We start from the raw sequence: 12,815 nt of genomic DNA, 5'->3' as shown, positions 1-12,815 counted from the left end.
CCTGTGGAACAGTCAGCTTTGCAGACTTCTCCAAGCCTTACGCATCATCCCACTTAATAGGATGGTTTGTACAAAAATGGGATTGGGATTAAGGTATTGGATACATTTCTCTGCAACATGTCATCACTCAGAACACAGAGAACCGTGGTAGGCAGGCCAGGTTAGGAGCTGTGGCCTCATTCATCTCCTTCGTAGCCCTTCAAGGAGGTCGTCTTCCTCAGCGACTCAGCCTTTCAGTGCTGTAGGACCCTGATATGATTCAATTCTGCCATTTCCACAGTGCTGCCGGGAACCTCTTCCCTGTGTCCAAACAGACTGTGTTAGTGTGCGAGGGCTGCTGTAACATAGGACCACAAATGGTGTGGATGGCCCCCGATGTAGATTGGGGCGGGGGGTGAGGGTGCCCAAAGGGTTTCCACTGTGGGACTGGGAAGCTCCTGAGTGCCGATCCTGCAATACTTGTACATGTAGCAATATTTGATGTAGCCGAGGGGGGACAACTCCATAACTTTGGGCATCCAATGGCCCAAAGTGAACTCACTGACAGTCACCCTGAAGAGACACACATTTACAGCAAGGGTTGAATATCACCAAACTTGTTTTCTTACATTTATGTAGATTTAACTAACACAAAATACACAAAAACCCTCAAACTTATTCCCAAATGAATACGAAAAATACAACAATGAAATCCATGCTTTTGCAGCTGGTCACTCTCTAAGAGCTGGTACTCAAACTACCTTCTTCCATCGCCCACTTCATAGTCACTTTGTTCCCAGCAAGCACCTCAGCTGGTGGTGCTTTTTGCCTGGCGGGATGACCCTGACCTTTGCTTCCGAAGGTTGGACCATCAGTAGTCCTGCCTGGATTGGTTCCTTGTAGTTTTCCATGGACTTCATCACAGGGAGTGGTGATGCTAAGCCCTGAGGAGTGTCCCGTGCTCCTGACCTCCACTGCACAGCCGTCCTATGTCCCCTTGGTATTCACCTCTACATTCCCACTGCCTGCTGCAGCATTCCATAAACATTGGCTGAATAAATGATCATTGAGAATGGCAGATTCACAATGGATCCAATATTATATCATCTCTGTACTAAGTTAGGTTTTTTGCCTCAAGTATGAAAGCCCATTTGCTGATGTCTGTAGAGAGGCTGGTCAGGCCCCACGTGGTCTCCTTTCCGCGTCTGGCTTCGTTTCTATTGCTGTGCAACATATTAACCACAGCTCCAATGGGTTAGGAGTGGGGCAGGTTCTCCAGCGGGGTCACACAGGGCTGCAGTGTGGGCCTCGGCCCCGCGGGGTTCTCACCGGGGGGCTGGGCTGGGGAGGAATCTGTTTCCAAGCTTACTCACGTGGTAGGCAGTTAACTTCCCTGTGGCTGTAGGACGGAGGGCTCCAGCTCTTTGCTGGCTGTTACGTGGTGGACGGTGCGGCCCTTCCTAGGGGCCAGCGCAGTTCTTCGCCGTTTGAGCGTCTCCAACACGCTTACTTGCCTCATCAAGCCCACACGAGAGTCTTCAGTCTGTAAAGAAGTTTCACATCATAAAGTGATCACAGGAGTGACATAACAACAAGTCACAGATGCAGTCCACGTCACAGAGGAGGGCCGTCTCTGCCACCTACGGGACGCGCCGCGCCACCTGAGCCTGCCGCCCCGCCGTGGGCCGCGCGGGGACGCCACGCCCCCTCCGCTGCGCCGCGTGACGCCACGCCCCTCCGCTGCGCAGTGTGACGCCACGCCCCCTCCGCTGCGCCGTGTGACGCCACGCCCCTCCGCTGCGCAGTGTGACGCCACGCCCCCTCCGCTGCGCCGCGTGACGCCACGCCCCTCCGCTGCGCAGTGTGACGCCACGCCCCCTCCGCTGCGCCGCGTGACGCCACGCCCCCTCCGCTGCGCCGTGTGACGCCACGCCCCCTCCGCTGTGCCCGCGCCCGCGCTGCCCGGTCCTGCACGCCCTCTGGCAGCAATGGCGGACGTGTCCGAGCGGAAGCTGCAGCTGTCCGTGCTGTTGGCCTTCGTCTCCGGAGTGCTCGTGGGTTGGCAGGCGAACCGGCTGCGGAGGCGCTACCTGGACTGGAGGAAGCGGAGACTGCAGGACAAGCTGGCGGTGATGCAGAAAAAGCTGGACCTGTCCTGAACCCGGTGCCGCTGGCCCTCGCCGACCCCCGCGCTGCCACCTCGTCTCGCCCGCGCGGGCGCTCCTGCCTGAGCCAGGTTTGCCTCACACTCCCGCCTGCGGGGCCGGCCTCCTCCCGGAGCGGCGGTGAGCAGCACTAGAGCGGTGGCACTAGGGGTGACTTTGGAGTGGGGCGGATGTGCGGAGGCTGGGCCGCGGACAGCCCCAGAGGTGGCCGGCGCCCGCAGACACCAGAGGAGGTTTTGTCTTGCCAGCGGCCTGCGCTTTGCTGTCGTCGCTCAGGTCACTGCGCGTGTGTACGGGCGATGTCCCCCCACGTGCACTGTCGCAGGTTGACAGCATTCGACTTCAGAACGTAAATGGTGGAAGGAACCGACTGTGGAAGTGTGCCTGCCGCCACTTCCCCCGTCATTGTTTTCAGTAATCTCCTTGCAGCCCCGCAGGACATCTTTACATTCCTGTGTCGTAATCTCCGCTCTGAATTGTTAGGTTATTGGCCCCTGGTAAAGTGGCGAGAGCAGTGGCCTAGAAGTCGAGCCGTGCGTCTAGTCTTGGCTTTTTCCTCAGAGCTGTGCAGATTTTCAGGATCTCAGATCTCTTACCTTCTAGTTCATGGTGTAACTCTACAATAGGATAATTTGAAGTTAATGACTATGTATTTGTAATGTTTTCCCTCTTCTGTTGCCAACAGCTTGTCGAAGATGGATGTAGAGCATGGACAGAAATCATTTCTCCTAGCACTTTCTGAATCAGTTTTATTTTTAAATTAAAAATATTTTAAATCTTTTTGGACCTTTTTTATTAAAAGCAAAATTGTTAATGAGGAGGTTGGGAAACTCCTGCCATGCAGTTTACTGCATCAAGAGGTCTGGAGCCTTAAAACTAATTTATTTGTGTTTTTGAGCAGATACCTTATTTCTTAAGGAATCTATGCTAGTTCCTTGGTGACTGCAAAGCAGGATTGGTCTGGGGACCATTATGAGTTATGTTGGTCAGTTGTTTTGCTGGACCTGTTCAGAAAGGCAAGGATGATGTGTATAAGACCTTTGCACTGCTGAGAGTGACAGCATATTCCCAGCACAGTGGAAGGTTTTATTGGCAAAAATTTCATTGCTGTCACTGTGGAGTACACATGTGAAGGAGAAACCCTCTTGAATAGAGCTTAGTGACAAATCCCAACTGAATCTGGAAATCAAGAGTGAGTGAGCAACTCCCTGGTGATTTTTGAGTTCCTGAACTTTTAATGGTAACTTTTCCATCCTCCTCTGATTAGAACACTGCCCTTGTTCATCCCTGTAAAGATTAATTTTGTGTCTTAGCATATTTAATAGCACCATGTTAACATAAGACAATTCAGAAAAGCTGTTTCCACGGAAAGCTTTTTATTTTTCCCTGAATGCTTTGTTACTTTTGGCGTGGGACGTGGAGATGAATAGGGTCTAGAAGCAGGGGGAGACTGCCAGAGTGCTGGTAGTGTCCTGTATCCTAATGTGGGTAGTCACCTGGGGGGGTGTTCGGTGTGCAGATTCAGGGAGGTGGACGCTTGTCTGTTACATTTTTTTACATTGAAGATGAAAGTACACAGCATGGCAGTTGGGCCTGTGGTACTGAAGAACATTGATTTATATTAGCGTGCTTCATCATTTGAAAAGAGCTCAGGTCATCATCTTTCTTTTTTAGTGTAGTGGAAACACTCTGGGAATTAGATTTATAGAATTCAGTCCCACTTGGAGAAACGTTATTACAATGTCCCTGAGAGGAGGTGTAAAATGGGACCATAATTAGTTGCTCACAGGCTTACTGTAGAACACACAGAATCTCCATCTTCACGAAACTCAGGATGGACAATGTACAAAACGAATGGAATGAAACTTCAACACCCCAAGTGGCAAAGAACTAAAAACTGCCTTTTGAAATGAGAGTATGCAACAGACTCGTGTACCTCATGAAGGCCATATTGGCAAGCTACCCTTGCAGTTACTTTAAGAAGTGGGGTGGGGTGGGGGGTGGGCGGTTGGCTCAGTTGGTTAGAGTGAGCTGCGCCCTCCACAACTAAAGTGAAAGACAGCGACTTGGCTTGGAGCTGATGGGTCCTGGAAAAACACACTGTTCCCCAATAAAAAAATTTTTTTTTTAAAGTTTAAGATGCTTAAGTGGCATGTTAAGGTCAGTTTAACAAGCTGGCACCCAATACAATGCCGGAACACCGAATGCCCCAGCAGGTGTGTGGCAGTAATGCCGCACCCTGCGATATACAGTACCGTGGGATATGCAATTCCGGGCCCCGCGGGTTCCCCAGCCGTGCTGTGGAAGTGTTCACCTCAGTGCTTTGTTTTGCCCAGAAAGAGAGGAGTACCTGGGCAGGGAGTGCCCCCCCCTCTCCTCCGGGCCAGGTGCACACGCCCAGCCCGGCACTCACCAGCCGCCCACCTGGCCTCGAGCTGAGGGCGTCACCTGGTGACGTCATAACGGGGCGGGGCGCGGAGACGTGGAGGTGCTGGCGCAGTGGCCCCTCGGCTCCCAGCGCTTCCCGCAGCGCCTCTGCAGGGAGCTGAAGCAGCAGGTACCGTGCGGCTGTCCCTCGGGGCCTGGACCGTGCGGGTGCCCGGGCGCTGGCGGGCCGAGCCGGGCGCCCGAATCCTACGAGCTCGCCCCGACCCACTGGCCTTCCCGACAATAACGCTCCCAGCCCAGCATCCTCCCAACCCGACTCCGGGGACCAAACATCCGGTAATCGTGACCTTCGACTGGGCGCCGACCCCTAACATCTCAGTCTCCACCCGAACACATCCCTTACCCCACCTCACCTCCAAACCTAAACGTTTAACGCTAACTTTCCACCCACCTCTGCGCCCAACGCCACTCTGTAGCCCCCTTTTCCTCCAGCCTTCCTCCAAGGGAAGCTGTCCTTGCTTCATGTGAACAGGAACGAAATAGGAATAGCGAAAGAAGAGTCTAATGTGTAAGATTTGAACGAAAGAAGAAATACAAGTAACTCATACATGAGAAAAGTTAACCTCACGTAATTGCGAAGGAATAAGATATCACAGACATTTTAAAATTACAGTACTCAGTCCTGGGGAGGGTGATAAAACAGGCACCCCCACACACACTCTCCAGGGTATAATGTGTAGCATTTTTGGAAAACAGTTTGTAGTAAATATTCATGCTCCTAGGCTGGGTGATTACATTTCCAACAATTCATAATAAAAATAATTATTCCTAATAAATTTGGACAGATATTTATAAATACTGTTCATCCCAGTACTATATTAGAAAAGACTGGATACGACTTACATGATCAGTAACGGGAATGCACACGTATGATGGGATAGAAGACTGATTAAAATTTTGTTAAAGAGATTTTAATGTTAGGGAAAATATTTGGGATAAAATGTCAGTTTAGAAAAATATAAAATTAAATAGTATTTCAATAACTTTTTTTATATATGTAAAAAAGAGAGGGAAACATGCTAGGTTGGTAACTGGTAGCATGTTGACTGATGATTCTTGTTTCTCTTCATGCTGTTTGATATTTTCATACTTTTGAACACCAAATACATATTGCTTTTAAAAATAAGAAAGTAGGTAGTAATTAATGAGTTGTTAATTTATTTTCTGAAATTCTTGTTTTACTTTGTTAATTTTACTTTTTAGTTTTCATGTGATTCATTACCAAGTGTTGTTTCCACTAAATAAGATCATTTTGTAATCATTGGTAGACGAGACATTTACCAAATGCTCATACTTTATCTAGTTTTGGACTCTTGTTTGAAAAGCACCAAAGATTTGATGGATAAATATTTCTTAAGTGACTATTGGAATTATAGTGGTGGTGCAACAAAACAAAATACTCGTCTGGTAGAAATAAAACTCAATGAGGCATTGATTTAAGCTGAGCTTTGACTAGCTGCTTAATATGCTTCTGTACCTAATTTTGAACTTAGTTGGACATTGAGAGAACCAGGAAAAATTTAAGAAACTACAAAAATTGTTATTAAAACAAAGATGAAACAAAGCAAACTATGACAAGGACTACTCAGCCTGGAAAAGAACTGGCTCAGGAGCCTGTGATGCCCGGAATGTCTGGGGAGCGCTCTGAGATAGTGTGAGCAAATTCCTCCTTGTCCCCGCAGAGGACACCTGAAGCGAAACACGGACCAGATCTCCAGCCTGGTGCCCAGGGGACAGGAGCCCATCAGGGTCATGCCTGTGATGACTGACAGTCGCCAGGAATGTGAATTTTGTAAATAACAGACAGATACAAAATAGCAAAAGTAGAGAAGATGCTGGGAAACTTTCTTTTCCCATCGTCACTGTTTTATTTCACAACCCAATTCGTTTTGTTTACATTTATTTCGACATTTGATATTATTTTATATTAATTTCAGGTATACAGCATAGTGGTTAGACATTTATATATTTTAAGAAGTGATTCCCCCTGACTAGTCTACTACCCATCTGACACCATACATAGTTATTACAATATTATTGCCTATATTCCTTATGCTATAACCATCACCATGACTACTGTGCAACCTGTACTTCTTAATCTCTTCCCCTTTTTCATTTACCCTCAACCCCTCGCCCATCTAGCAACCATCAAAATATTTTCTGTATCTATGAGTTTGTTTCTGCTTTGTTTGTTTATTTTATTCTTTAGATTCCACATATAAGTGATATCACATTGCATCTGTCTTTGTCTGTCTGACATACTCCACTAGGCACAATACCCCCCATACTGCTGCAGATGGCAACAACCCATCCCCTTCCGTGACTAAGCAATATTCCACCTCTTCTTTATCCATTCCTCCATCAAGAGACACCTGGGCTGCGTCCACACCTTGGCCAATGTAAACACTGCTGCAATGAACATGTGGATGCGCACATTCCCGGGAGGTAGCGTTTGGGTTTCTTTGGATAAAACCTTGAAGTGGCATTGCTGGGTCCTTCTTTGTCTCTTGCTATACTTCGTTTTACAGTCTATTTTGTCTGGTATAATTATTGCTACACCAGCTTTTTTTCATTTCCATTTTCATGAAATATTTTTTTCCATCCCTTTACTTTCCATCTGTGTATGTCTTTCAATCTGAAATTAATCTCTTGTAGGCAGCACATGTAAGGGTCTTTTTTCTTATACATTCAGCCCTCCTATGGCTTTTTTTTTTTATGCTTTTTCATTTGGAACTTTTTTTTAAATTCAATTTATTGGGGTGACAATTGTTAGTAAATTTACATAGGTTTCAGGTGTACAACTCTGTATTACATCATCTATAAATCCCATTGTGTGTTCACCACCCAGAGTCAGTTCTCCTTCCATCACCATATATTTGATCCCCCTTACCCTCATCTCCCACCCCCCACCCCCTAACCCTCTGGTAATCACTAAATTATTGTCTGTGTCTATGAGTTTTTCTTTCTCATTTGTTTGTCTTGTTCTTTTGTTGTTTTTGATTTATATACCTCATATCAGTGAAATCATAGGGTTCTCTGCTTTTTCTGTCTGACTTATTTTACTTAGCATTATATTCTCAAGATCCATCCATGTTGTCACAAATGCTCCTATATCATCTTTCCTTAACGCCGAATAGTATACCATTGTGTATATATACCACAACTTCTTTATCCATTCATCTATCGAAGGACATTTTGGTTGTTTCCATGTCTTGGCCACCGTAAACAAAACTGCAATGAACATTGGAGTACACGTGTCTCTATAGAGAAATGCTTTCAGATTTTTTTGGTAGATACCCAGGAGAGGGATTGCTGGGTCATATGGTAATTCTATTCCTAATTTCTTGAGAAACCTCCACACTGCCTTCCATAACGGCTGCACCAGTCTGCATTCCCACCAACAGTGTATGAGGGTTCCTTTTTCTCCACAGCCTCTCCAACACTTGTTGCTATTTGTCTTGCTGATGAAAGCCATTCTGACTGGGGTGAGGTGATATCTCATTGTGGTTTTCATTTGCATTTCTCTGATGATTAGCGATGTTGAGCATTTTTTCATATGTCTATTTGCCATTTGTATGTCCTCTTTGGAGAAATGTCTCTTCAGGTCCTCTGTCCATTTTTCATTTGGGTTGTTTGTTTTTTTGTTGTTGAGTTTCATGAGTTCCTTGTATATTTTGGATATTAGCCCCTTATCAGAGGCACTGTTTGCAAAAATCTTCTCCCTTTCAGTTGGTTGCCTCATTATTTTGTCAATAGTTTCTTTTGCTGTACAGAAGCTTTTAAGTTTCATATAATCCCATTCATTTATTTTAGTTTTTACTTCCATTGCCTTTGGAGTCATATTCATAAAATGCTCTTAGAATCCAAGGTCCATAAGTTTAGTACCTATGTTTTCTTCTATGCAGTTTATTGTGACAGGTCTTATGCTTAAGTCTTTGATCCATTTTCAATTAATTTTGGTACATGGTGACAGATAACAGTCCAGTTTCATTCTTTTGCACGTAGCTATCCAATTCTGCCAGCACCATTTATTGAAGAGGCTGTCTTTCCTCCATTGTATGTTTTTAGCTTCTTTGTCAAAAATTATCTGTCCATATTTATGTGGTTTTATTTCTGGGTTCCAATACACTTTATTTATTTATTTCAATTCTATTCCATTGGTCTATGTGTCTGTTTTTCTGCCAATACCATGCTGTTTTGATTATTGTAGCCCTGTAGTACAAGCTAAAGTCTGGGAGTGTGATACCTCCAGCATTGTTCTTTTTTCTTAAGATTGCTTTGGCTATTCGTGGTCTTTTGTGGTTCCAAACAAATCTGATGATTTTTTGTTCTACTTCTTTAAAAAATGCCATTGGGATTTTAATGGGGATTGCATTAAATCTGTATATGGCTTTGGGTAATATGGCCATCTTAACTATGTTGATTCTTCCAATCCATGAGCACGGAATGTCTTTCCATTTCTTTGTGTCTTCTTCAATTTCTTTCAAAAATGTCTTATAGTTTTCAGCATATAAATCCTTTACATCCTTGGTTAAGTTTATTCCTAGGTATTTTATTCTTTTTGCTGCAATTGCAAAAGGAATTGTCTTTTCTATTTGTTTTTCTGAGATTTCATTGTTGGTATATAGGAAAGCAATGGACTTTTGTACGTTGATTTTGTAGCCAGCAACTTTACTGTATTCATTGATTGTTTCTAATAGCTTTTTGGTGGAGTCTTTAGGGTTTTCTATATATAGCATCATGTCATCTGCAAAGAGTGACAATTTAACTTCTTCATTCCCAATTTGGATGCCTTTATTTCTTTCTCTTGCCTGATGGCTCTGGCAAGGACTTCCAACACTATGTTGAAAAGCAGAAATGATAGGGGACAACCTTGTCGTGTTCCTGAACGTAGAGCAAAGGGCTTCAGCTTTTCACCATTAATTATGAGATTAGCTGAGGGCTTGTCATATATGGCCTTTATTATGTTGAGGTATTTTCCTTCTATACCAATTTTATTAAGTGTTTTAATCATAAATGGATGTTGTATCTTATCAAATGCTTTTTCTGCATCAATTGATATAATCATATGATTTTTGTCCTTTATTTTGTTTATGTGATGTATCACATTGATGGATTTGCGAATGTTGAACCATCCTTGTGCCCCGGGGATGAACCCCACTTGGTCGTGATGAATAATCTTTTTAATGCATTGTTGTATTCGATTTGCTAGAATTTTGTTTAGGATTTTAGCATCTGTATTCATCAGAGATATTGGTCTGTAGTTTTCTTTTTTTGTGTTGTCCTTACCAGGTTTTGGTATCAGGGTAATGTTGGCCTCATAAAATGAGTTAGGGAGTACTGACTCTTCTTCAATTTTTTGGAAGAGTTTGAGCAGGATTGGTAGTAGATCCTCTTTGAAGGTTTGGTAGAATTCACTAGTGAAGCCATCTGGTCCAGGACTTTTGATTTTGGGAAGGTTTTTGATGACTGATTCAATTTTGTTACTGCTGATCAGTTTAGATTTTCCAGTTCTTCATGATTCAGCTTTGGAAGGCTATATGTTTCTAAGAACTTGTCCATTTCTTCTAAGTTATTGAATTTGGTGGCATATAGTCCTTCATAGTATTCTTGGATAATCCTTTGTATTTCTGTGGTGTCCGTGATAACTTCCCCTTTTTCATTTCTGATTTTGTTAATTAGTGTCTTCTCTCTTTTGATCTTAGTGAGTCTAGCCAAGGGTTTGTTGATTTTGTTACTCTTTTCAAAGAACCAGCTCTTTGTCACATTAATTTTTTCTATTGTCTTTTTGTTCTCTATTTCATTTAGCTCTGCTCTGAATTTTGTTATCTCCTTTCTTCTGCTGACCTTGGGTTTCTCTTGTTCTTCTTTTTCTAGTTCTTTAAGGTGTAACATGAGGTTATTTATTTGGGATTTTTCTTGTTTCTTGAGATAGGCGTGTAATGATATAAATTTCCCTCTTAAAACTGCTTTCGTGGCATCCCAAACATTTTGGTAAGATGTATTTTCATTGTCATTTGTTTCTATGTATCTTTGATCTCTCCTCTAATTTCTTCTTTGACCCAGTCGTTCTTTAAAAGTATGTTGTTTAATCTCCATGTATTTGATATTTTTCCTGCTTTCTTTTTGCAGTTGATATCCAATTTCAAAGCCTTGTGATCAGAGAATATGCTTGGTATGATTTCAATCTTCTTAAATTTGCTGAGGCTGATTTTATGTCCCAATATATGGTCTATCCTTGAGAATGTTCCATGTACACTCGAAAAGAATGTATAGTCTGATGTTTTAGGATGAAGTGCTCTATATATGTCAATTATGTCCATTTCATCTAATGTGTCATTTAGGGCTGCGATTTCGTTATTTATTTTCTGTTTGGATGATCTATCCATAGCTCTCAATGATGTATTTAAGTCCCCTAGTATAATTGTGTTTTGGTCAATTTCTCCCTTTAGTTCTGTTAGTAGTTGCTTGGTATATTTCGGTGTTACCTGATTGGGGGCATAAATATTGATGACTGTTATGTCTTCTTGTTGTATAGTCCCCTTTACCATTATGAAATGTCCATCTTTGTCTCTTGTTATCTTTTTCACCCTGAAGTCTGTTTCATCGTAAATCATTATGGCTACACCTGATTTTCTCTGGGTACCATTTGCTTGGAGTGTCAATTTCCACCCTTTCACTTTGAGTCTATGCTTGTCCTTGTAGCTGAGATGTGTCTCTTGTAGACAGCATATGGTTGGGTTTAGTTTTTTGATCCAATCTGCTACTCTGTGTCTCTTTATTGGTGAGTTCAGTCCATTTACATTTAGGGTGATTATTGATATGTGAGGATTTCCTATCATCCCATCTTTAGTTTTCTGGTAAGATTGTGTCTCCCTTGTTTCTTTGCTTTTCTGTTGTTGTCTATTATTTCTGTGTGCTAGTATTCTATGACGTTTCCCTCTGTTTCTTCTTTTATTACAGTATATATTTCAGTTCTGGTTGTTTTTTGAGTGGTTACCCTTAATTTAATGTAAAAGAAAGTTTGATATTTAGAGTATTCCAGTTTCTTCAGCACGCTTACTTTCTCTATTCCCATATTCCAGTTCAGGCCTGTACGCTCCCCCTTTTTATGTTTCGGTTGCCACAAGTTGTCCCTGTTGATGGTAATCTAATAGCCTCGTTTAGTATTTCTTGTAGTGCAGGTCGTGTATTGGAAAATTCCCTCAGCTTCTAGATGTCTGGAAAGGTCTTTATTCTTTCTTCATATCTAAAGGAGATTTTTGCTCGATATATTATTCTTGGCTCATAATTTCTCTCTTTCAATAGTTTGAATATTTGGTTCCATTCCCTCCTAGCTCGTAGAGTTTCTGCTGAAAAATCTGATGATAATCTAATGGGCTTTCCTTTGTAAGTTACGTCTTCTTTTCCCTGGCTGCCTTGAGGAGTCTTTCTTTATCATTGATTTTAGACAGCTTCAATACAATGTGCCTTGGAGAAGGCCTGTTGGGTTTGAGGTAATTAGGTGTTCTATTTGCTTCTTGGATTCGAGGATCCAGTTCTTTCCACAAGTTTGGGAAGTTCTCATCGATGATTTGTTTGAATATATTCTCTGTTCCCTTCTCTCTTTCTTCTCCTTCTGGTATGCCCATTATTTTTATATTGCTTTTTCTGATGGAGTCAGAAAGTTCTTGTAGAGTTCTTTCATTTCTTTTAAGTCTCAAGTCTCTTTCTTCTTCCATCTATGTAAATTCCAGGTTCCTTTCTTCGATGTCACTGATTCTTTCCTCCATCTGGTCAACTCTACTACCTAAGCTGGATATTTTATTGTTAATTTCTTCTATTGAGTTCTTAATCTTCAGAAATTCTATTTGGTTCTTTTTCAAAATTTCAGTCTCTTTTGTAAAATGCTCATGGTGTTCTTTCATTGTGTTTCTGAGTTCATTAAACTGCCTTTCTGTGTTTTCTTGCATCTCATTCAGTTTTTTCAGAATTGCAACCTTGAATTCTCTGTCATTTAAATCACATATTTTCATATCTCTAAGTTCCTTTTCTGGAGACTTTTCACTTTCTTTCTGAGCTATCTTGTTGCCTTGGTTCTTCATGGCAATCACTGATTTACTATTTCTCTTCCTAGACATCTACAGGAGTGGCTTCTGCAATAGGTTGATAGGTATGCGAAGAGCTTTTGAAGTTCCAAAGCTCTTTCTGCACCAGATTCAGAGCTCGAGTGTTTCAGCAGTT

At 42.7% G+C, this 12,815-nt stretch overlaps 1 protein-coding gene across 2 annotated transcripts; it reads left to right on the top strand.

Moving 5' to 3' along the window:
* The first annotated feature begins 1,918 nt into the window (after nucleotides 1-1,918).
* On the top strand, nucleotides 1,919-4,280 carry MTLN (mitoregulin). Of its 2 annotated transcripts, none has more exons than XM_081068741.1 (2): nucleotides 1,919-2,264; nucleotides 2,830-4,280. In XM_081068741.1, the coding sequence occupies exon 1, from the start codon at nucleotides 1,968-1,970 to the stop codon at nucleotides 2,136-2,138; it is 171 nt and encodes a 56-aa protein (XP_080924867.1). In that variant the 5' UTR covers nucleotides 1,919-1,967; the 3' UTR covers nucleotides 2,139-2,264; nucleotides 2,830-4,280. The 2 variants fall into 2 exon arrangements, with proteins under 2 accessions (XP_080924867.1, XP_080924868.1); XM_081068742.1 differs by having other exon boundaries at nucleotides 1,919-2,215; nucleotides 2,830-4,274.
* The last annotated feature ends 8,535 nt before the right edge of the window (nucleotides 4,281-12,815 follow it).

The sequence above is a fragment of the Rhinolophus hipposideros genome (genome assembly GCF_964194185.1).
Source record: "Rhinolophus hipposideros genome assembly, chromosome: 12".
Classification (NCBI taxonomy): Eukaryota; Metazoa; Chordata; class Mammalia; order Chiroptera; family Rhinolophidae; genus Rhinolophus; species Rhinolophus hipposideros.
Note: the sequence above shows the minus strand (reverse complement) of the source record. Positions and strands in the feature narration are given on the sequence as shown.